The 24956-nt window shown below is 45.5% G+C and overlaps 2 protein-coding genes across 7 annotated transcripts in view; one reads left to right on the top strand and one right to left on the bottom strand.

Annotated features, from left to right (window-relative positions):
* Positions 1–24956, bottom strand: part of LOC146861755 (metalloprotease TIKI1-like) — a 1236995-nt gene that overhangs the window by 668688 nt on the left and 543351 nt on the right. The window lies entirely within an intron of this gene.
* Positions 1–24956, top strand: part of LOC146861757 (uncharacterized) — a 111266-nt gene that overhangs the window by 76022 nt on the left and 10288 nt on the right. For 5 of the 6 annotated variants that reach the window (XR_014978045.1, XM_085640935.1, XM_085640939.1 and 2 more), the window contains one exon: positions 21705–21976. Coding sequence is in view for 5 of the 6 variants with exons in the window: in XM_085640935.1 (XP_085497061.1) it covers positions 21902–21976 (75 nt within the window). In the remaining variant the exon portion in view is untranslated. Of the gene's footprint in view, positions 1–17018; positions 17105–21704; positions 21977–24956 lie in introns of all 6 variants that reach the window. The other variant, XM_085640937.1, reaches the window with a different exon arrangement.

Below are 24956 nucleotides of genomic sequence, written 5' to 3'. Positions count from 1 at the left end.
GGTCAGAATACAGCCAATCCTATGCTTTCTATAATTTTAACAGCTTTGGTAAAACTCACATCTAGATTTGATACCAATGAGAAGAGAAGGTGGGTTCTTTGGTGGGGACTGTAGGCTGACTCAGACATCAAGTCGAAATACTTCTGAGCAGAACCTCTAATATCCCGATAACTCCAACTGTTACTAGTCAGGCGCCCAAGCTAATACCACAGATGTTAGCTGCTTGCAGACAAAGTTCCTTATATAGTTTGGCTCCCGCCTCTAGAATCACTGGTGTTAGAGATTCCATAACAGAAGAAAGTATTCAAACTACAGATAAACCTAAGGATTTTTCAGGGCCCATACGTAGAGAAAGCTGTCAGTAGAAATCATTGTGAGAGGTCTAGACCAGCAAAAGGGGTAGACTTCACAAAAAGTGAATAGATGGTTGCGGAGGGGGGGATACAGACTCCGATCCGTTCCGCCTCCTTCAATATTTTACATCCGTTCCACCTCCTTCAATATTTTACATCTCCCACCAGCCTGCACACCCTACATCTTTGTTCTGGCTAATTTCTCTTGAGAGGAGCATTGTGCTTAGGAAGATTTCCAGAAACTAAGAAACAGGGTGGTACATTGGCTTGCAGGGCGGGTTACCTCAGAATTGAGTGCAAAGCTCTTTGAGGAAATAATCATGGTGTATAGTGAAAGATGGAGAGGGAAAGCCCTAAAGACCATAAGGGGGGATTGTATTATAATTAACCTCACCTCTGTAATAATTTTACGGCTGAACCTATGCTAAGGTATCTTGGTTCTGGACCACACTCCCCTGTGATATTATTGCCTTACCCCTGGGTTACTTTTACAAACTTATGCCCCGGGGATGGTCCACCAGGGAGTCTCCGTAGTGGAGACCCTCAGATTAGTTGGACGGGATAACGGTTCAAACATAGTCTGGAATGTCCCGATGTCTAATCACTATGAGCTCCTAAAGGGTCTAGATTAACAAGACTGACTAGGCAAGAAACAAGTCAAGGGGAAGCTGCTTAGGGTTATGTCATGGAACATAGCCGAGTGGAATAGAATGGATTAGATCACTTACCCTGTATGAAATTTTCACATTTCAGGAGACATGGGAAACAGAGGGAGGACTGCACATGGACAGATATGTTTATTTCACAAATAATGCTATCCCGTCTATTTGTGGAAGACCTAGTGGGGGGTCTTGCCACTTTCATTGAAATAGCTTTATGTCACAAAATTGAAGAGATTAAGAGCTCCTCTCCGCATATTCTAGGTGTTCTCTCTTTTAGGAACTTTACCAGGATCTTGTGTGTTAACGTATATAATTTAAATCACATAGGCAACTGATTAAACGAGTTTCTTGGAACTATATCCAGTTCCCTCTTTGTAATAGGATGTCAGGTGTACTCTCTGCTTAATTATTTTCTTCTGATGGGGTATGTAGGAGAGTAGATCTGCCTCTTATGTTGCCCCCACTTTTTTTCTGATGTTTACACTGGTTTCTGGCTATAGTCTGGCTGGGACCCTGCTAATCAGGGCCCCAGCCTCTCTGTTCTCTCTAAACAACATGGAGTGCATATTAGGTGCACTAGTGATTGGATACTGTGGTGCCTTATGAGTCCCTAGTATATGGCACCTTAGGCACAAAGGGCATAGGTGCTTCACAGGCCTACCAGGGGCTGAAGCATGTATTATGCCACCCCTGGGAAGCAGACTAAATCTGACATCACAGGCCTGCTACTGCAGCCTGGGTGAGGTGGTGCTAGCACTCCTCACTGAGATATAGGTTCACTATATCTCTCCTGCACACACATTTAAACCTATCAGTCACCCCTAAGGCAGGCCCTATCAATCCTGAGGGCAGGGTGCTTGGTTTCCATGTGAGGGGGTGCCTCTGCCTGAGCAGGGCCCCTCTGCAGCTCTCAGAGTCCATTCTCTGGGGCTGTTTGTGAATGCGGTCAAACCATATACTCTTAAGTGCATTATAACCTTGTGGTAAATGCTAACTTAGGAATGGCTGCATCAAAACATGTTGTGTTTGGTGTCAAACGCTTTGGAATCATACCCCCACACCAGTAACTGGTGTGGAGTATGACCCACCGTTCTAGAGGGATAGACATGTAACTACTGTGGAAACACAGTAGAATCCCGAAGAGCCCTGGCATCACAAAATGGATGCCACCAGTCCCAGACACTGGGCTGCCCTCCTGCTGATGACCGAAACTCGCAGAGGAGGCCCAACAATAGGCATCCTGTCACAGGGAGGTGTGACTACCTCCCAGACAGGGTTTAGTGTATTGGGGCTGGGTGGGTGCAATCCTAGAGTGCTTTGAAGTCCTGAACTGGGGGAGCAGTAGGCTCCTCTGTGCATACACCAGTTCAAACCGGCTCAGGGGCTACCTGCCCCTGCTCTAGCACGAAACTGGACAAAGGGAAGTGGGTGTAGCCACCCACTCCCCTGACCCTCCCATAGGTGGGGTCATAGAGCTAGTCCCTCCCTTCCTTCTAGTATAAGTTAGGGAACCCTTGCCATTGGAAACTAGATACCCCTGGACGACGCTCTGAAGACGAATCCCGGACCTTCGACGTTCCACTACCTCTGGAAGACGGAAGAATCTCCCTTGGAGTCAAAGAGTGACTCCCCTGCTTGGCAGGCACCCAAAACTGCAATCAACGGTCACAAACTCCATCGCTCCCGCCGGAGCCCGAAGTCCCTGCAGCCCAGGAAGAGGATTTCCTGACTTCTCGAAGGCTATCGTGAGTCCCCAGTGACGCTGAGGCAAGTGGACCCCACAAGTGACGAGGAACCGCAATCCCTGGGTACCGTGCATTATTTTCAAGTGCAACCCCTTCACGACGTTCTACGAACCTGTGTTTTGGGCCACGTGTGGTCCAAGCCTCTAGCAGGAATCCCTCCGAAGATCAGAGGCCCACCCCATCCCGAGTGACCGTGGGCCCCTGTTGAGTGGATCCTCCTGAGGCGCCTTCGCGATCCCTTGCCGGTTGGATTGTGGGTCCCTTGAAGACTTTCCTACAATTTCAAAGGGCTCCCCTAGTTGCTCCAGGCCTGCCCTGGCTTACCCTCGCTGGGTGAGCCCCTCAGACCTTGCTGGTCTGCACCGCTGACTTTTTATCCTTTTTACGAGACTTGCTGCCAAGGATTGTTGGCTCCAATCTGGTCACCGACACCGCAGTAAGCTGCAGACTTCGTGGGACACGCTGAATCCAGCTCCTGGTCATCGTCGATGCCTCCTGGACCTCGTGGCTGAAGAGTCAAGACACCAGTGAACTACCTAAAATCACCCAACGACTGTGGGCATCCAGCTTCCTGGCCCTGGGTCACTGCCAAGTGACTTTGAACATTGTCCCCTCTGCTTTCAGGTCTTCCTTCTTCTGAATCCAGGTTTGGATTCCACCGGACACTTCTTCTGTCTTCACAAGCAGCAAGTCTTCATGGGCTCCCATTGAAAACGACGCAGCGAACCAACACCAAAAGACGCCTATGCACCCGGCTTCCCTGGGTGATGTAACTCCAGCACTATGGTGCTCCTGTGGGTGTTGGCTCTAGAACTACTTACCCTGTAAGTGACTTGCTTGTAGACTCTCCCGAAGTATCCTTAAACTCTTAATTTCCAACCGCGACTTGCACCATTGAAGTCAACAGGGATTCGCGGCTGGGTTAACACACTGCATGCGTCCCCCGTGGGTCCTTTACTTACCTGCCTTGGGTGGTTTCGTGAGGCCCCAACGCTTCTGAAGGCCCTAGGCCTTGTCCCTTTGCAAGTCGTTATCTCTAAGTCTCTTTTTTAGTATATGGTCTGGTACCTCCCTAGGGCCCCAGCCATATTTGTGCTTAATCCATTGTGAAACGTTGATTTGTGCATATGTTCCTGACTTCTAATCTCATAAAGAGATTAGTAGAGAGTTGTTTAGTAATAAATACATATATATTTTATATAAATACCTGTGTGGTGTCCTCTCATTTGGTAATTCAAGAGAATATAAGGTAAAACAATCTGCTTTACATTCCTCTAAAGACTTAGCCTGAAGCCTGCTCTCCACAGCTACCACTAGGATAGCTTTCTCTAAATGTTGTCTTAAACCTACTACCATAAGAGTCGAATTGTACTGGTACAAGGTGTCCACTTTAACTAGTGAACAGCATATACCAGGCCAACTTCTCACAGGGTATCCAACGACTTTGCAGTAGACGCCTCACTCACTTATTGTGACATGCTTCATCACTGGCGCCTATCCACGCCCTGGTCAGATGATACTACCAGGGCAGACTCAACCATAGTTGGTAATGAGAGTTCTTAGATAAAGCAAAACTGGATATGCAGCGACCCAGATAGTTGCTTTGTTAAAAATACCTCCAGGTATACCGTAATTATTATTTTATTCAGTGGGTACCTGGGGTATGAGTTAAAACCCAGAATAGTGAGGGTTCTATTGAAAAGCAATTATTCTATTATATCCTCACTTTACTGCCAACATGTTTTGGCCCTCACCAGGAGCCCAATCGGGTCTGAGATGCCTATTCCCCTGGACCGTCTTTTAACTTTTTTTAGGCTGGGCCTGTTTCATCAGTGATGTATCCGGAGGAAACACGGTATAAGTACACATATCCTCCATATTGTTCCTGTAATTTGTCTTTTAAATGTGATACTTTGCACATTGTGATGATATGTTCTCTGTTTGCACAGCTCCATCACAAATTTTTAAAACCTCTTTTTTTTATTGATTCTATTAATCAGGTTAGGTCAGTTTTTTTGTTTCTACAACTTTCTTTTAAATTCACAGTTATTATGTTATACCGTATCAATGTTTCTTATGGGGACCTAGACAATAGGAGACTAATGGAAATTATGTCCGGAGGGGGTTTAGAACAACGTGTAGTTGGCCCTTCACATGCTGCAGGGCACACCCTGGATGGCATTTTTTCTAATAATAACGGCATGGCCATATCTGAAATTCTGCTGCTCCCGCGGTCGGACCATGCGGCTATTATCTTTACACTCCGTCAAACCCCTCTTAACCAGTCTAATCACAAGCCCAGGGAGAGTATCTCAATCCGGGCCTGGAAAAACATAGACAGCACTGAGATGGGGAATTTTCTGTCCTTAAATACGCCAAGTCTTCCAGCAAATGTAGACACAGCTGCGGAAATGTACTCTAGGTGGATCAAGAGCGCCTGTGACAAATTTGCACCAACTAAGCTACTCACCCCCAGGAGAGCCCAGCCCTCAGCACCTTGGTTCTCAGCGAACTTGCAAGAGCATAAAACAGAGTGCAAGAGGCTTAAGAGGGCTTGGAGGAAAGGGTATAGCATCAAAAATAGAGAAAAATATAAAGAAAGCCTTAGCAGCTACTAGAAATTACTCCTAGAGACTAAGAAAGCGGAGCAGATAAAGGAGGCCAACTCATCCTCCAAAGAACTGTTTAGGACCATCTCTAATCTGATGAAGCCTACCAAACCCATTTCACACAGTAGCCCCGCACGCTGTGAATCGCTTGCCTCTTTTTTCCAGAACAAGGTGGAAGCTATCTTCTCTTCATTTTCTAAGGTTCAAGGGGAGATGGGCGATGTGGCAGCTAGCCTTGTTTCGGGGGTGATGTCGGCGTCTGATAGATTAGAGGGTTTTAATTCACTTCAGATCTCAGAGGTCACTAGCCTTCTGCTGGCATCGCGGTCTGGTTCTCCCAAGGACCCGTGCCCAGCTGCGGTACTTAAAAATATTCCTGAGGTCGCGGCTTCTACCCTTACGCCCTTGTTTAATACCATCATAGATGTAGGCGAATACCCCAGGATGTGGAAATCTGCCTCAATACTCCCGCTAATAAAAAAACCAAATTTGGATAAAAACGATCCCAATAACTACAGACCCATATCTCGACTCCCGCTGCCGGCCAAGCTGCTGGAGAAAGCCATCAATAGGCAGCTCAGCTCTCTCTTGCAAAGCACTAAAGCACTCGACCCCACGCAGTTTGGGTTTCGTGCAGATCATAGCACTGAGCTGTCTCTGATCAAGGCCATGGAGGAGGTCAGAGCTGCAGTGGATCAGGGAGGGGTGGCGGTCCTGGTCCTACTGGATCTGTCGGCGGCCTTCGATACGGTCCATCACCATGTGCCGATGAACCGTTTGTCAAAGGTGGGGGTGGAAGGCAGGGCTTGGCACCTCCTGAAATCGTTCCTTGTGGACAGAATACAAACAGTTGAGCTGGGGCGGGACAAATCCAAGCCTTTTGCTCTCCTATGCGGGGTGCTGCAGGGGTCTTTCTTGAGCCCCACGCTTTTTAACGTTTATGTCAGCCCGTTGGAGGCATTGATAAGATCTTTTGTGCTGCAACTAACATCCTATGCAGACGACACACAAATTGTGTTGTCCATACAACGAGGGACCAAAGATATTATGGCCTTGAGATGTCATGATTGTCTGAAAGAGATCTCTGGTTGGATGGCCTCTAATTGCCTCAAATTGAATGCAGGCTTGACCGAGGTCATTATATTTGGGAACAATCCCAATATCTGGACTCCTGACATGTGGCCTGAGGTAATGGGAAATCTACCAGTTCCCTCAGGCAAAGCCAAAAACTTGGGTGTGATCTTTGATCATAAACTTGATTTTGGGGACCAGGTCAGCGGAGTGGTATCTACCTTTTTCTATCTCCTTAGGATACTGAAAAAAATTTAATTTTTGCTTCCAGTAGATGGTTTCAGGACAGCAGTCTCAGCCCTCATTTTATCGCGCCTTGATTACTGTAATATTCTGTACCTGAACCTGAAAAAACAACATCTGTACAGACTACAGATAGTACAAAATGCTGCGGTTAGACTGCTAACTGGCATACCTAGGTTTGCCTCTGCTCGAGATGGACTCCGGCAATTGCACTGGCTGCCAGTTACAAGACGAGCACAATTCAAAGCACTGTGCAGGGTTTTTAAGGCACTGATGGGCAATGGCCCGGAATTTCTGACCAGCTGCTTTGAATGGTATGTTCCGGCTAGAGCGTTGCGCTCCACCAGTGGAAGACTAGTAGCCGTCTCCTGAATAGAAAATGCCAGTTGAGGAGGCAAAAGCTTTTCCTATGGTGCGGCAAAACCCTGGAACAGTGTGCGGCGCATCTAAGGAATGCCTCGGAGCTCCTTTCTTTCAGAAAGAGGTTGAAGACTTGGTTATTCACGGTATAGGCACCCCTTGTTTCCAGTGAGTCAGTGTGCAGCAACAGGACACCCATGGGTATAAGTGCGCTTTATAAGCTTCTATAACATAACATAACATGGGTGTTTATAAAGTGGTACAATAGGGTACACTACCAGTGAAAATGTATGCCGTATAATCTAGTCATGTACTTTTTTTTATATTGATAGATTCTCTTATGTACTTGTAGGATTTTATTACAAAATAGAATATAAGTCTTTTATGATTATATTAGGTCAAGAACAGCTGGGAGAAATGTATCAGTATAATGACATCCAATTATGTTTTATTGCTTGAAAATTCTATTATTTCAATCATTGCAGTGTGCATTTTTACCCCACCTATTGCAGTGAGTATTTTAGAGCTGTCCATACTAAAATAATATAGATCATACCGGTGACATAGCCTACCCTTAATGAGCCCACTTCCAAGGACTTTTTTCTTAGGTTTTTGTCACTTCGGTTTTTGTCTTAGTAGTGTGGTAGCATTTTGACAATCGATGTTTTATGACTATAATTGTTTTTTATACTTACACTGTTATGATCTTTGGTTTGTATCTATCATGTTTCTATGTATTTATAATGCTTTTGTACTGTGCACTTTTATAGTTCGTTGAACTGAAATAAAGTTGGTTGACTTTACACAACTCTGGAATGGTAGTGATGGTTTTAACAGTCGCACATCAAAATCTGTAATTTAACAACGTACAATACTATACTAGTTTGTGGTGCCCCTCAGGGTAAAGAAACATCCCACTACCAGAGATGTAAAAATAGACAGAATTTTTCCAAAGGGAAAGTCTGTCCTGACATGTGTTAACATATGAGTATACCCCGGCACTCTAAAGTTATAATGACAGTAGTGCAAATATTTCAGCTTTTACTTTGAGCAATTTATCAGTTGATATTAGGAGCACTATAAAAGTGATTGATATTGTTATCTCATAAAAATAGGACCAAAAAGTATCTTTAGATATTCATCAGAAAAAAGAACATCAAACAACAGTTATTTTTAGCAAAATGTAATCTCATATAGTCAATGAGAGTTTTGTGTAGTATACTTAAAAACACAAGGTATATGATTTTGAACCAATTTCAGACAAAACATTTCAGGTTCCAATATACAATATGTATTTTTTCTGTTCCTGCTGAGGCAAAATCATAATCAGATGCAGAAATTCCGATATTGAAGTTGTTTTTTCTCCCAAGACAGCTGACACGTGTTTCGTTACTATGAGTAACTTTATCAAGGCTGTGAACAGAATTTGGGAAAGACAAAGGAGCAAAAAACAAAAAAATCATTTAGCATTTCAGTATGCTTTTTTATCAGAAAAGAAAACCTATTCAGTTAAAGAATAATATCATTAGTAGCCTTACAGAAAGAGAAGAAATAAATGCAGTGATGTTCTTTTCTCAGAAGATATGAATAGTGTGAGTTAATCAGTTTGTTCATTAAGACAAACCAGTGAAGAAAAGGAGGAATAGAGATATTTAGAAAACTCTATAAAGTACCACCATAGCGTGAAAAGGAATAGTGTGAATTAAAGAAATATACAATAAGTGATAAGATACTAGCCCAGATGTGCCATTACACCAAGACCAATGACAAGAAAAAGGAAGTGTTTAAGTAAGAAGGAACTGTCCCACTCCGAATCCAATTAAGAGCAATTCCAGATATATAGATGATGTAAATCCAATTACAAGAAATTTGAGTAAGCGAAAATCAGGCAAAATAAGAAATACCTTATAATCTGTGTGACCTGATATTAAGACACAAAGTAGGCCAAAATTAGCGCGAATAATTATCTATATATCTTGAATTGCTCTTAATTGGATTCTGAGTGGGACAGTTCCTTCTTACTTAAACACTTCAGCCCCAATACTACTCAACATAATGTGTGAATTTTGGGAGCATTGAGGTTTGCGGATTAATGGGGCGAAGTCGACTCTGTTCCCGTTGGGAATTCTATAAGTGGTCCTGGTGGATCAGCTCCCCTGGTGGGATTACCTTGAAGGATGAAACCAGGTTAAGTACCTGGGCATACAGATTGCGCATGGGGAACAGTGAACCTTTCACTTACATTTGTGTGGGGGGGTCCCTTTGGGTTCTACCTTCTTCCATCGCTTTTTGGAACACTCTTAAGCTGCAAGGTTGCACTGACTAAGATGGTGGTTGTGCGTAGATGTTTGTACGTCCTCCAGGGGCGATATATGAGATACAGCGTGATATATTCCGGAACTGAACTCCTGCTGGGTGGAGCTCCTCTGGGCTGATAAATGACACAGGGTAGGCCTTCCTTCCTGCACAAAAATAATCCTACTTAAAACACAGGCACCCTTGCACTATGGTGCAAGGGTACGTGCATTGGCAGTAGACCTACATTGTGTGCCAGTGCAGGGAAAAGACAGGAATGCTAGCTATGGCGCATTCCTGTCCTTTCTCGATCACTCAGCACAGCAAGGTGACTTGCTGCGCTGTGTAATTTTGAATAAATATGATCCAAATTTTGTCCCCATTTACTCAGCATCCTTAAGACCCCTATCCACCTGTGCTTATTGGCCAGTCACTGCGTGACTTGTGCTTTCAATGCTACCACTAAAAGTCGCTGTTCCCAGAAGCCCAATTCCTAAGGGAATTTATGGGAGTTGAGGGGAGTACTGGTATCACTCCTCACTCCCCCATGCCATCCTGAAGATGCATACTCTGTTCAGGGCACAGTTTTTCTAACTGAGAGGGAGGGAGTGAAAATAAATCAGAGGAGTAGCTTGGCAGCGCAGTGAAGCAAGGAGAGGGGTGGTGGTTGGGGGTTGAGGGGTTCATGTTGAACTGGAGCATAGAAACCTTCCTAATCTGGTTGTGGTTAATATCGTTACCTCTTTTTTTCAACAGAATAATCTATCTTGTCAGCATACAGAGTTCCTCCCTGATTCTTCTCCTTGTTCTGCAGTGAATGTACCACTCCCTATTAACTCTGTCAGTTCATCTAGTTCTGCAATGCTTTGACTGTATGTTAAACCTTCTGTACTTTGTTTACTCTTTAGTAGTTCTGAAATCATGCATATGGGAGCATGGGATGTGGGACTATAAGAGAGTTCGGCCAGGCCCAGGGTGCGTAACGTTTGAGGGCACGTCACACCCCTGAGTCCTTGCTAAGGTAGGAAATAACAGGGTTGCACAGTTTGAGGAAGAGAGGACAGCAGTCAACTAAGTCGTAATCTAACTTCTCATGCCCCAGAAGGCGCCACATTTTATGGAGTCATTGTTCATAGCTTGGGGGAGTAGCTTTGCCTCACAGGGAAAGAATAGTGTGCTTGGCTGCCAGCAGAAGGTGGAAGATGCACTTGCCAGAGGTGGAGTTGAGTGTGTAGAGAAACCCTCTGACGTGCTGCCAAAGAGGGCCAGCTCTGGGAATTTGTTGCAGGGATAGCACTGAATGTGAGACCGTGAGAAAGATTTTGTCCCAGAAGTCCTCTAGGCAAGGCACAACCACATTATATGTAGGAGAAAGCCTTTCCCCACGCCCCTACCAGTAGGTATCACGACGAATGGCGTTGATTGTTTGATTTATAAACAGAATAGAAGGGGGACTGGGGGCGCTTAAAGGTCCAGTATACTGCCCCCTAGAACATATCAATTATATCCAACAAAGTATGCAGTTCCTAAGTGAGAGGATATTTAGAAAGATTGGTAGGTATAACTCTATATTCCAAAGGTAGGAACTAGGGCCCTCACACACCCAGGCAAGTGAGCCACTACGGAACCGTGAGTAACTCTTGGGCAACTAACCGTCAGCAGATGAGCGGGCTCTACGCCACGGTGATATTGACAGACTAGTTTTTGTTTCTCCTTCTCTTTATCAGTATCTATTTACCATTCCTAACTGGGATTATTTTTGTTTTTGTTTATTTTTCCTTTTGTCCAACATTAGGATCCTATAATTTAGCGTTCCCTCTGCAAGCATTTGATGTAGTTTGTTACACACCCAATCTGGGTGAGTCTTGAATCGTTTTTAACCATGGTGTTTGTCGAGTCGCCTCGTCTGCTTATGCCTTTAGATGGGTCACTTACTCGTCACTCTTACCAATCTTTTTACTGCGTCCATTATGCACTCTGCTACTAAAATCTTGGTAAGACTTCTACCGCATGCTACTTTAAATGGTATTAATATTTGACATCATTTATCTCCCCAGGTCGGTGCAACAACAGATACGTCACATTTAGGTTAACATAGTGTTTGGTGTACCCCTCATACTAACCAGGATGCAAAGCACTGTGTAGATAGAATTTAGATTTTTCCTGATGAATTGCTAATAGGTCACTTCCGTGACTAACCAAGAAAGAATCATGTTGACTTCTACACATTACCAACCACCGGAACATAACGTCGGTGGTAGGCTAAGTCTGTTTTTAATCTGACAGGTGGATTTACAGATTAAAAATTGTTTGAGTACCACCTATCTTTCTTTTTTAATATTTCTTCACACTACTCACAAACCCTTCCACTCATCTACACTCTAAGGCCTCACACTTGTACTTCACATTGATGGCTGGGGAACAAAAAGATCTCCGATAAAGAACCCCTTTTAAGGTGCCCGTCTGGCATTGCTTTGCCGGCCCAACGAGGAGCAAGCCCTATAATGAAGTTTGACACCCAACTGGGTGTGTGAGGCCCCTACTTCCAAAAAGAGGAGACTCTGGCTCCCACCTTTGGATATACAGAGTTATACCAACTAATCTTTCTAAATCTCCTCTTAATAAGGAACTGCATACTTTGTTGGATATAGTTCTTCGAATGGAGCCTAGCTGGTGTCGGGTGCCAGCGATACAGTCATTTGTATATGATCTCTCTGCCTCAAGTGTGGCGGGTTAAGTTGGTGTTGCTTGTAGAGATTATATCCCAGTGTTTAGGGTCAATGTTGATGTTCAGATCTTTTTCCTACTGCTCCTTGTAGGATGATCTGCGCCTGGGGAGTGATGATGTGTTGAGGATAGAGTCTATCCATGGGATTAGGTGTTGTGTTGTGGAGAGGCGCTGTAGAAGTTTTCAAATGGTGTTAAGGCCCTGGTGGCGTCTCCAGTGGCAAATCTGCAGGCAATGGAATTGCTCAGACTCTGCAATACCGTAGTCATTCTGGAGGTCCTAAAAGGACCTTGGGGTATCCCTGGTATACAAGTCTTGAAGGGGGAAACAGCCCTTGTACCTCCATGTCTGGTATTCTTTTGTTTCCATGCCATCAGTAAAGTCTGTATTACCCACTATGAGTATAAGCAGGGACGGGAAGGAAGTGAGACCCCTCCAGAGTGCAATCGAGTCCCACAGCAAGTGTAGAGCATGTGACAGGAGAAACATACAATAATCTTCCCCTCATGCCCCTCGGAACCCACAGGATCTCACCCAGGGAACGAGTCTCCAGGTACTGGTCAATGCAACACAATTGCTTGTCAGATTCCCCCCTAAGTTATTCAATTACATACTGACGCTGCAAGGCTTGGTAGTAATAAGGTGCGGGTTGTGGCCTCAGTTCACTGGCCCCAGGGCGTTTCATACCGGTCTTTGCTGCCAAGCGGGATCGGCGACCCGCCCAGATGTATTGCATGCAAAGTGTCTGCAAGCAAGCGATGCCGTCTTTCGGGATTTAGAATATATAGAGTGGCATGGCCTGGAAAAGATAACGGATCAGCAGAAGCAGGGTCCTTTAAAGTGCAGAGATTTGTCATACCCAGGAGAGAAAGTGGTGTCTCCATGAGGTCAGGTTGGGCCTGGTCTCACAGGAGAGCCAGCCAAAGTTAAGTCGTGTGCGCACTTGGAGGCTGGGTATGAGTTGAAAGCCCAGGTAGCAGACAAAGTCTGTAGACCAGCGGAAGGGTGTAGTAGTTTTGAGGGTGTACATAAATGCCCCCTTGTCCACAAGAACCCGACCCACAGACTTGGTCACATTTACCTGGAGGCCAGCTACTCCTCGAAATTCCTTGAGGAGGTGGACAAGCATCGAAACACTTATCAGGGAATCCCCAATGCATTCCTATGAGAAGGCAGCCTTACAGTAACGAGAAACAAAAATTGCTGTTTGTCACTACCAGGACATGCCACACAGTTAAGGCACATGTCCTACCTTTTACCTACAGCGCACCCTGCCCATAGGGCTAGCTAGGCCCTACCTTAGGGGTGACGGATATGTAGTAAAAGGGATGTCACAGATGTGGCACCCATTTTATGTGCCACGTCACAGCGGCAGTAAACTGTGCGCGTAGACCCTGCAATGGCAGAGGCCTGAGACAGGTTTGAAAGGCTACTTTGGTGGGTGGCGCAAGCAGCGCTGCAAGCCCACCAGTAGCATTTAATTTACTGGCCCTGGGTATCTGAGATACCACTTTACAAGGGACTGATAGGTAAATTAAATACGCCAAACCGGTGTAGACCAATCTTACCATGTTTACCACAGAGAGCACATGCACTTTACACTGGACAGCAGAGATAAAGTGCCCAGAGTCCTAAAACCATCAACACCAGGTCAGAAAAAGTACCAGGAGGAAGGCAAAAAGTTCAGGGATGACCCTGTAAAAATGGCCAAGTCCAACAAAACCCTATTAGATATTGTATTGTGTCACGTTTTCTTTTTTGGTTCTTTTTCACAAGGGACACTGAGCACTATCCCTTTCTCAATGCAGATATTACTTGTATAAAATAAGAACTGGACTCTTTATTGTTTTATGTATAACAATTTCTCCTTTTGACATCCTAGTCTCCGGTTTGAATTCGCTATTTGCAGTATCGTGTCATTTATTCGTACATTGTCCACAAGAACCATTGAGTTTGTAATATATTGTATGCCCTTGTTCAGTGTGAGTAGGGATACCCTTGTATTTATTAAAATATCAAATATATGTAAGGCATGAAGGTAACTGAGCTTACAAATCTCCTTCGCGGTGTGACTCATATCGCCCATTATCACTGATAAACTTAGATGCCAAAATATTGGCAAAAATTATGGCCACCAAGCTGCAGCCCCTGATGCCGCTTCTCGTGCTCCCGGACCAAGCTGGGTTTATACCGGGTCGCTCTACTTTCCTTAATCTGCGCACCATGTTTGCTATGTTCCATGTGCTCAATCCTGATTTGTCGGCCATCGCAGTGTTATTAGATGCTGCGAAAGCATTTGATTCTATAGAATGGAAATACGTTACATATCCTAAATAGAATGGGATTTCCTCCCGTTTTCATTCGTGGGATACAGATCCTATACACTGACATCTCTGCGAAGGTCAGGGTGGGTGGGTTCACATCGGAGCCTTTTTGCATAGAGCATGGCACCAGGCAGGGTTGTCCCCTTTCGCCCCTGCTTTTCGCCATAGTGCTGGAGCCATTGGCGTGTAAAATTAGACAGGCCCACAGGGCTGTTGCTTTGAATTTTCAGAATAGACCGATCGGTATTTCACTATACGCGGACGACATGGTTCTATATGTTCGCGAGCCGCAGTGCTATCTCTATCAGGTCATTTGTGAATATGTCAAATTTGGCCTCTTCTCAGGGCTCCAGATAAATTGGGAAAAATCCGTTAATATTCCCCTGACACTAGCCACAGCCTCGCCCCAGATTGAATTCCCATTACTGTGGTCTGAGGAACCAGTCAAGTATTTAGGGGTGTGGATCCATCGGGACCCTACGGTGGTGGTCAGAGAGAACTATGGCTGGGCATACTCGGTGTTAGAGCAGCAAATTGACCGCTGGTTTGGCTTGCCGTTGTCCCTGGCAGATCGTATAGCACTGATAAAGATGGTCATTCTTTAGAAGTTTTTATATCTCTTTTGTAATATTCCTCTTCCATTGACTAAACATTTTTTTAAAACAGTTCAAACTCAGCTGCTTAAGCTGGTATGGGGCAACAAACAACCGAGGATCAGCTGGCATACATTAACCCTGTCATATGAAAAAGGGGGATTAATGCGCCGGATTTTTATGTCTATTATTTATGTGGGCAGGCTCAAAATGCATACTATTGGTTTAAGCCTCATGCTTTCATTCCGCATGTGGTTGTGGAGGAGGGGGATGCGCACCCGGTACCCTTGAGCAACATCATCACTCACACTAATAGACAGACGCCTAAATCTGAGATAAACACAATAGATGTTACTATTGCAGCGTGGCAGGAGATTGGGAAACAAACACACAAACTTCCACTTTATGCCCCAGCATTACCCATAGCAGGGCATGCTGCCCTATCAGTAGCTCACGAGCGTGGCCCTATAATGACTCTTGGAGAGGCAGGCATCACACTCATGAGTGATCTGGACCCAGGAGGCATGTACATCACAGGTAGCGACTTAGACTACATACAAAATCCCACGCCTTTATTCCAGTACACCTGTTATAGACTCCGGCGAGCAATGAAAGACCACTACGCTAGTTTTCCTGCTGAACCGGAGACACTACAAGCGCTGCAACTGATTCTAATAGCCCCGGAAGAAGCTGGTAACTAAGCTGTATAAAAAAGTTCAGGGGGAAACGTGTAGTGGGCCTGACAACAGTCTGGAGCGCTGGAATACGGAAGTGCCCCCCCTGATCACTGATGCAGAATGGCAACAGATCTGTATGCTAACGGGTAGACTGACCCCAAATTGCAACCTGCGTATCATTCATCTAAAGTTTATTCATCAAGTGTACCATACTCCCAAAAAGTTACATAGGATGGGGCTGAGGGAGACGGCCTGTTGTAAAAGATGCAGGTGGGATGAAGCGGACTTTCTTCACCTGGCATGGCACTGTCCTTTGGTATTTCAATACTGGGGAAAAGTCACTGCTCTTATAAACACTATGACTGGCCAGGTGATTCAGTACACGCCACTAGTGTGTCTGCTCGGATATGTTCCTCAATTGAAAGCTGTGGTGGGTAGATTTGTCAGAGTAGCCCTACTGGTAGCCAAACAGCGGGTACTATTCACATGGGACCGCAGGCGGAGCCCTAAAGTTGACCTGTGGCTTAAGGACATGGTTTATTGCAGCGAACAGCTGGAACTATACGCAGAGGAACTGCCAGCGACCTCTCGGCCCAAGGACATATGGGCTCCCTTGCGGGAATACCTCCCGACTCAGAGCGAAACGAACTTGGTGTAAACATACTCTACCTAGAGTACACTCAGTCGCATACGAATAACCGGACACTACATTACTGTGATAAGATCTTGGGAAGTATAACACATGTATGCAACGTAAAGGACCATTAGAAGAGTGCTGCCATTGACTGGTCTGTTTTCTTATTATTGTATTGTTATGTTGTTATTTTTGTATATGGAGGTAGGGGGGGGTGTGCCCCTATTATATACAATTGAGAAATGTATACTTTGTATCACATTGCTTATATCCAATAAAAACCTCCCATTAAAAAAAAAAAAAAGGTAACTGAGCTTATTAGAAGTGGCAGGTGACTCATACACTCTGTACTGCTCAAGTGATGACTAATTCTAAATATACAACCAAGTTGTGTGTTCGCCTGTATTTCACACAACTAGGCCTTGAAATGGTCAAATACGCGTGTTACTTCTACACTGTGTTGGCTTCAATGTTTGGTATATGTTATGTTCAATTCTTATTCCAAAATGCAACATATCAGCACATCTAATGAGCTACTCAATTTTCCTACATGCATTGAATGTCCCCAAATGTCTTCTATACAATTTCAATACCACGAAAATAAATCACAATAGTTATCTCTACCTATTTTGTTTATTCCTGGGTCTCTACTTACTATAACACAAACAATGTGAATGTAGATACCACACTTCTACCAATAAGAATGTTCTCTGTTTCTCAACAGGTCTGGCAGAGCACCTGGCTAGAGCTTGGCATGTGGACTTGGATGACCTTCCTGGCACAACTGTTCAGCCTGGGCAGATGACAACAGTGCGTCTCACTGTGTCCACAACAATACCTCCCACCTCAGTTACAATACATGCCAACCCCTGCCCCCCAACCTGTGTACCTAGCACAGTCAGTAACATCTTGTACCCTCAGTCCTGGATTCTGAGGTGGCAATCACCAACCTAGTCACTGAGGAACCAGGAACCAGTGGGAAGGTGCAGCCTGGGCTGAGGGCATAGGCCTGTGGGGGTAAACTTTGTGGGAGGGTAACTGTGGCCTGCTGAGGGAACCCACTGGGGCCACTCACACCCAGGCCACCATCTACCATGTCTTGGGAGTCTATCAGGACCCTCAAGGTGTGATGAGCCATGTACTAACAGAAATCTGGGAGATGAAGCAGCTGCAAAAGGGCATACATCAGTCGACCGTGCGGGTGCATTCACGGCGGACACAGCCAAAGACTAACATTGGTAATTGTGACGGTTGAGGTCGAATGGCTATGTGCGTCTACGCTGATCACCGCGTACGCGATATACATGTATGCCGTGGTTTGAGAAATAACTCACTTACCTTCTGACACTGCTGCTACAAATACCTCCTCCACTTTCGCTGCTGTTTGCCACCTCTGGGAGAAATGTTGCAAGACCAAGCAGGTGAGAGGGCCCGTCCCTTCTCTCCAGAGGAGCTGAAGGCCCTGGTTGGAGAGGTACTTCCCCGGTATGGCCGGCTCTATGACTCACCAGAGAACAAGAAACTATCTCTGATAAATTTTTTATTCTGTTCAACTTAATCCTTTTAATTCCCATAGGCTGCAATGTGCACCTGTGTCCCAGAGTGAAATCAGATTATTTTTTGTGAAATGGTGTGATCCCTATATAAGACAATCATGTCCTGGATTCTGAGGCATTGTACTTTGTGGCATTAACATCACCATTGGAATGTGTGATAAGCCCAATATCCTACTTGTGTTGCATGCACAAATCTATGCATGTATACATTTCATGGTACCTGTGATATATTTGCTAATCGGATCACGGTATATGTGCTAAGAAATGTTTAGGCTTTACAGTATGAGCTGTGTCTGTATACTGTAAGAAGCAGTTGAGGAATTATAGCTATCTGTACAGTCCCACATATCATTCAGCCCACATCAGGCTTTGCCAAACTGTTGTCTGGGAGCTAGTTATACTCCTATAGAGTGCACACAACCGTAAGGTCACGCATTTGATGCCCAGAAAATTGTCTTTTATGTATTGAATTGATTAAAATACGATGTTCATATGTTATGTTATGTTATGTTAAAATGGTATTTATAGAGCGCACGGCTACTCAAAAAGAGTGTCCCGGCGCTTTTATTTAAGGTAGACTACAGTATGGTAACATAGCACTTTAAAAGAGAAAAAGTGACACAGACAGAAAGAAACACAACGAACAAAACAGGACCTACTGAATAAACAACCAGGATTTGAGATCCTTTCTAAAAGCTAGTAAGCTGGTGGCTCCCCGCAGTGTAAGAGGCAGAGAGTTCCACAGCTGTGGCGCCAGTAGTCCAAAGGAACGACCTCCCAAGCGCGCTCTCATTACTCGCGGGACGGACGCCAAAAACAGGTGTTCTGATCTCAGAGAACGCGCCGGTCGATAGAAGGCAAGTCTCCTTTGGAGGTACTTAGCTCCCGTCGCATGGAGAGCCTTATATGTCAGGGTCAAAGCCTTAAAGGCAATCCGCTTGCGGATTGGAAGCCAGTGCAGGGTCTGGAGCAGGCCCGCAGCACTGACACGTCTGTTCAAGCCAAAAATCGCTCTCGCCGCAGCATTCTGCACAATGTGGAGCCGCTGTAGCAGGTAGTCTGGCAGGCCCAGGTACAGAACGTTAGAATAATCTAGCCTGGAGCCTATCAGAGCCTGCACAGTCAGCCTCCTGTGCTCCTCCGACAAGAGGGGAAGAAACCTCCGTAGCATCCTAAGGAGGCCGAAGCAAGTGCCCGACACCCCCAGGATCTGAGACTTCATAGTCAACCCCTTGTCCATCTTAACCCCCAGGTTCTTAGCCATTTGGGATGAGCAAGTTGGGGGGAACATATTGGTAGGCCACCAAGCCTGCCAGTCTGGCTCCGTGTCGCACCCAAAGAAAAGTACCTCGGACTTATCGGAATTGCACTTGAGGCTGTTCAGTTGGAACCATTGAAACACAGCCCCAAGGCAATCCCGGATACTCTTCCCATCAAAGTCTCCTCCTCTCTTGCACGAGAAGAGGAGCTGGGTGTCGTCTGCATAGGATACGATCCGGGCCCCAAACGACTCCGCCAACGTCGCCAGAGGGGTCATGAAGATATTAAAAAGGGTCGGGCTCAAAATAGAGCCCTGAGGGACCCCGACTCCCAGAGGCGGCATCACGGCGGAATCAGGCGAGGCCCAGACCGTTTGCCGGCGGCCCGTTAGAAAGGAGGAAAACCAACTAAGCACCGTCCCCCGTAGTCCAATCTCATAGAGTCTTAAGAGAAGACCATCATGGGGGACGGTGTCAAAAGCCGCCGACAAATCCAGCATCACCAGCATGGCTTTGCCCCCAGTGTCCAGAACCCCTTTAATGGTTTCTGAGACCTCGAGGAGCGCAGTCTCAGTACTGAGATTTGGACGAAAACCCGACTGAGTGGCATGCAAAATCGCATTCGACTCTAGAAAGTTGTACAGCACCGTCTGCACGTGCTTTTCAACAACTTTCGTAAGAGCCGGCAGCAGAGAGATAGGCCGATAGTTGACTGGGGCCTTTGGGTCCAGACCAGGCTTTTTGAGCAGCGGGATGACCATTGCTTGCTTCCAAGCCTGCGGAACCACTCCCTGACTCAGCGAGAGATTCAGTAACGGATTAGCCAATGGGTTGACCACCTCGGCCAGTTTTGCCAGAATTTTAGCAGGGCATGGGTCCAAGGGCGAGCCCGATTTCAAATTGCCCAGAAGTGCTAAAGAGGCGGGCGCAGATAAAGGTGGAAATACGCCCAGCGTCGAACCTGGCGAAGCAGAGGACGATCGAATGGCCTCGGAATTAATTCGCTCCACGGATACAGCCGATGGAAAAGAATCCTGTATAAGTTGGATCTTGCTAGTAAAGAAACTAGCGAGATCAGAGGCCCAAGAATCAGAGGGTCTCTCCTCAGAGATGTTAGTCTGTGGAGAAATAAATTCTTTAACTATAGAGAAGATCTCCTTACAGGAGTTTGAGGCAGCCTCTATCCTCCCTGCCAGGTAGGCTTTCTTACTCAGGCGAATGTCCCGGTGATACTCCTTAACCACGCTCTTATAGGTCAACTTAGCATCCGAGTCATATTTTACTCGCCAGGCTCTTTCAGCTACCTTGCATTGCTGCCGCCTAGCCGACAGTGCTGCGGTAAACCATGGGGCGGAAACTCGTTTGGGAGTAAGACGGGGGGCCAATTCCGGGGCCAAATCGTTAAGCCTGTCAGAAAGCCAAGCCTGTAAGGACTCCAGATCCTTCGACAGGTCGCCAGAGAGGGGGCAGGGGTGATCCAGGGCCGCCTGAGCCAGCATCTCAGGGGTCACTCGATGGTACGCCCTATATGAGATCAGAATGCTCAGCCTGGGGACTGCAAGACCTGTCAATGAGTTGTGCTTCTTGTGGGCCAAGGCCCAGGCTGGGGCATAGGTACTGTGACGATACAACTAATGCATAGAGTAATCTCCCTGTAAACCTGCAGATCCTTGGATGTTTCCAAAATGAGTTTTCTGAAACAATAGTGGCCCTGATTGCTTATTCACGAACTACATTTGGAATGGTGACTGAGGTAACCCCCTGACCTGATACTTCTTTCTATTGACCCACATTGTCAATGTGTGTCATTTACTTATGACGGGTACCGTATTCCCACATGTCTGTTGTCACTTTTCTAAAGTCATGCTTGCACTGTACAGGCCTATTGCACATGTGACACATTAACAGTGTAGATAGTTGGTTACTTCTGAAGAGATTTTGATATGTGAATCACCAGCTTTGTTACATTCAATCCAATCATACAAGACATACAATGGTATGTTGCATGTCATCCCTGTAACAGTGACACATATGGCACAAAGTGTGTCCTGTAATGGCAGTATATACCACACAAACTCAATCAGAGGTAGTATGATATTTGATTAAGTAGCCCACATGTCCAAACATCCCCAGAGAGGACACGCTCAGTGACACACATGCCAGCCCATTCATTGTGACCTTAGTCTTAGTATGTTGTCTGTACTATGGTACCAGACTCTATGGACTGTATACATCAAGTCAATGGGCCTGGCTGTAAAGGTGTCTGTACAGTCATGCACAAGTAGTTTAGCATTCAGAAGGTCTCAATGGTGTGTTGTGTGTCACAGTGGCTCGCATCACAATGTATGTAGGATGGCCCAAGGCTACATGATGCTAGTGGGCTGGCTTAGTCAGTGTAGGTCATGACCAGGGTTGAGGATAGTCCGCAGATGACCACAAGAATGTGCATCCATGCTTTGTAGTGCTTAGCATGTGATATTCTCACATGTAGTGTGTTGACTATTGATTAATGCTTGTGCCAGGTGGATATAAAATGTGTATCAACCCAAAAACTTGCAGTTACAGTCTGTTCCTTCATCTATTGCATCCATACAGATCAGCACCCATCAGAAGAAAGCTATTTGGAGAGCCATCACCCGGACGGTATGAACCCTGAGGCTCTTTAACTGGTGCAGTGTGCATTGCAAGAAGAGGTGGGAGGACCTGAGGCGCTGGACCAGGAAGATCGTGGAGGTCCTGCTGGAGAAGTCCTCCAACGTGGACGGGGTGTGCTCCGAACCCTGACCCCCGCAATGGCCCGCATACGCCTAATGGCCCGCATACTGGAGGTGGCTACCCGGAGCTTAATGGACAACAGCTACAAGGAGGTGAGTCCTGGCCAGACTCATACATGTATATTGTCAACTTTGTGTGTTACAGGCTGGCTTTTCCCCATCAACATTGGGGTGGCCCATGTGTGACATACAAGAAGAGTCCTTGTTTGTATAGGTCTAGTTAGTAGGCGCATGCTGATGTGCTGTACCTATTGTCTTTTATGACCAGGAACACAGCAGAGTCCAGTCCACTACCAATTTGCTGTCTTGATCAGACACCTGGCTGAGTGAACTGATAAACCAACTCATGTTCTTTGTTGTCTAGGTGACAATTGTACCACACAGGCCATTTGTCTTCCTTGTGTAAGGAGTGATGTTCCCTCACTACTGTCTCTCATGTAATGGTGGCCCTATTACATGTGACATAGCATGCAGTGCACAGTTTATGCAGTGACTGTACAACACTTACCATTGGTAAGTTGTGATTCAACAGTGAGATGAGTGTGCAAACATCACTGGTGCCATCAGCATTAGTGCCTATATTTTGCCCAATGCACATTTTCCTGTTGTTAATTCAACTTCAATAGTGTTTCAAAATTAATTCACTAACTGGTCACAGGCATCAGAAAGTGAGATGTCGAACTGTAGAGATAATATGTGACTGTCTACCCTCATCCTTACAAGGCAATCAGAGTTTTCAATACAATTAGCACTCTAGTGATCCCACATCTTCATGTCATAGATATTCACTGACACCCAACAACCTTCAAAGGTGTATTGGCTTGTAGGATTGCAATCTATAAATGGTGTTATCACCTTTACCAAGCAGGATCGGGGGTGCTCATATGACTATATATAATGCTTGTGCTGTGTTATTTTGCAGTATCTATCTCCCAAAACTTTGGCCCTCAATGTTTCAATAAACTTTTCTATGCTACATCTGATACATAGCTAAACTACTTCAGTACAGCTTTCATTTCAGGTAGTGGATATATGATGAAGTTTGAAGTCAAAAGTGTCATCAGTCTGCAATGAGCATTTGTATGTGACATGATTTCTGACACAGCACATATTGATGGTATATTGGCCTTTAACTTGACCTTCATGGAATTATGATGTGTTACGAGGAAAATGACAATTTATTGAGATCTGTGCCTTGTGTGAACATTGTCTAAATGTAAAAACTTGTATCCATCCTATTTTGTAACATCATTTTACTATGGTATACTACAAGTGCCAATATATGCAAGGTGAGCAACTATCCTAGTATGGGCATAAGGATGGAGTGTAGACAAGTCCAACAATGCATTTGGAGCTGTGTGGGTTTTATGACATAAGTGGAACCAGCTACTTACAGGTTAAGTAGCATGCATGCATGTGCTTGTGCTATTTTTGAAGCCTATATAGTAAACCATGAAGCTGAAGAGGTATGTGCACTTAATAAATCTTCTCTGTTGATATGTGATGGTTAGGTGTGGAAATGCAGTTGCAATAAACCTATTTTACATGTCAATTCAGATTCATCCAGGACAGGTGAAGGAGAAGGGGCCAACAACGTTGGGGACATAGCTGGTCACAGTGGTTCCGGACGTGCTAGCACAGACACAGAGAGACCCAGTGACTAGGAGGGTGTGGGGAGTGTCACGGAGGACCCAAGCTCAAGTTCATCATCATCCGGGTCATCCTCTGGTGGACACTTCTGAGTGGTAGCGGACCCCACAAGATTAGTTCCACCTCCATCCTTTTCTGCCACCCCTAGGTCCATTGCCACCCTCCCTGTTGTCCCCCAACCAGTTGGCTGGGCCTGTTCCCGTATAGAGGGGAGTCATCTCCTTCGATGCAGGCACCTTAGCCACTGCCTCTATTACCCCCGCTGCCCTGAGTGAGGAGGCTATTGACATCCCGAGGAACATCTCTGTGGCTCAGACTGCACTCCTGAATGCCATCCAGGGGCAACTGACACAGATGGTGGCTTACCAGAAAAGCATCCACTGTGATGTCTGGCCTACAGAGGACATTTTAGGTGCTGGTCTCCTCCCTCATGGCAGCCTTCCTTCCCTAGACCCATATTTGTCGCAAGCCTACGCACACACTTCACATCAGACCCATGCACCACACACAAAATATGGCATTTCAAATGTAAACATGTTTACCCTCATTTGTAGTGGTGGTGGTGCACTTAACTGTCATCAATACATTTGTCCAAACTGCTAACATGGCACGCCGCCGGCGGAAGTCGACAGCGCAGTAGGCGGTCGTATGCACAGAAGACACACAAAAAAAGTCAAAAAGTTTTTATTTTTGTTACGGTACTCTTTCGAGGACCACAAAATAAAATATACATTATACTTTCCATTTAATACATTTTCAATGAGATTTTCAAAAACTTAAAAATTCTGTAACAGACGAATTCATTAGGAGGGCTTTTGCATAATGATAAAAAGTCTTTTGAGTTAACGATCCTACAGGACCGATAGATGGACTTAAGACATGTTAACCTTGCGTTTACAATTTCTGCATTTGGACATATAAAAAGTAAGTGTTCCAAATTCTGGTTGCCCCCTTGACAGAGGGTACAAAAGGCAGAACTGTCAGGCCTCCAGGAGGAGGTAAAGGTTTGTACAGGAAGTGTTCCCAGGCGCAACATCATAATTGCACGCCTTGCACCGTGTTGAAGTGTATACTCTAAATAAGGCTGGCATTGTTTGTATTCCTGGGAGGCTGCATAGATCTTATATGACGATAGTCTATTACAATGTAAGTGGTCAATCTCGTAGCTCAGTTTGGGAGTGAAGTTTTTTAGAAAAAGTTTGAGTTGGGCTGGTGACCACGTAGACAAAATTTCCACACTAACTTTTGCAAGCTGACACAACCATAGGCTAACGTTGGGGGATAATGACGGTCGTGGTTTAATGGCTTTGTGCTCCGATACTGATGACTGCGTATGTTGCGTACATGTAGGCAGCAGTTGGAAAAATAGCTCACTTACCTCCTGACACTGCAATCAACACCTCCTCCATTTTAGCTGCTGTTT

Source organism: Triturus cristatus, chromosome 2_2, assembly GCF_964204655.1.
Source record: "Triturus cristatus chromosome 2_2, aTriCri1.1, whole genome shotgun sequence".
NCBI classification, from domain to species: Eukaryota; Metazoa; Chordata; class Amphibia; order Caudata; family Salamandridae; genus Triturus; species Triturus cristatus.
Note: the sequence above shows the minus strand (reverse complement) of the source record. Positions and strands in the feature narration are given on the sequence as shown.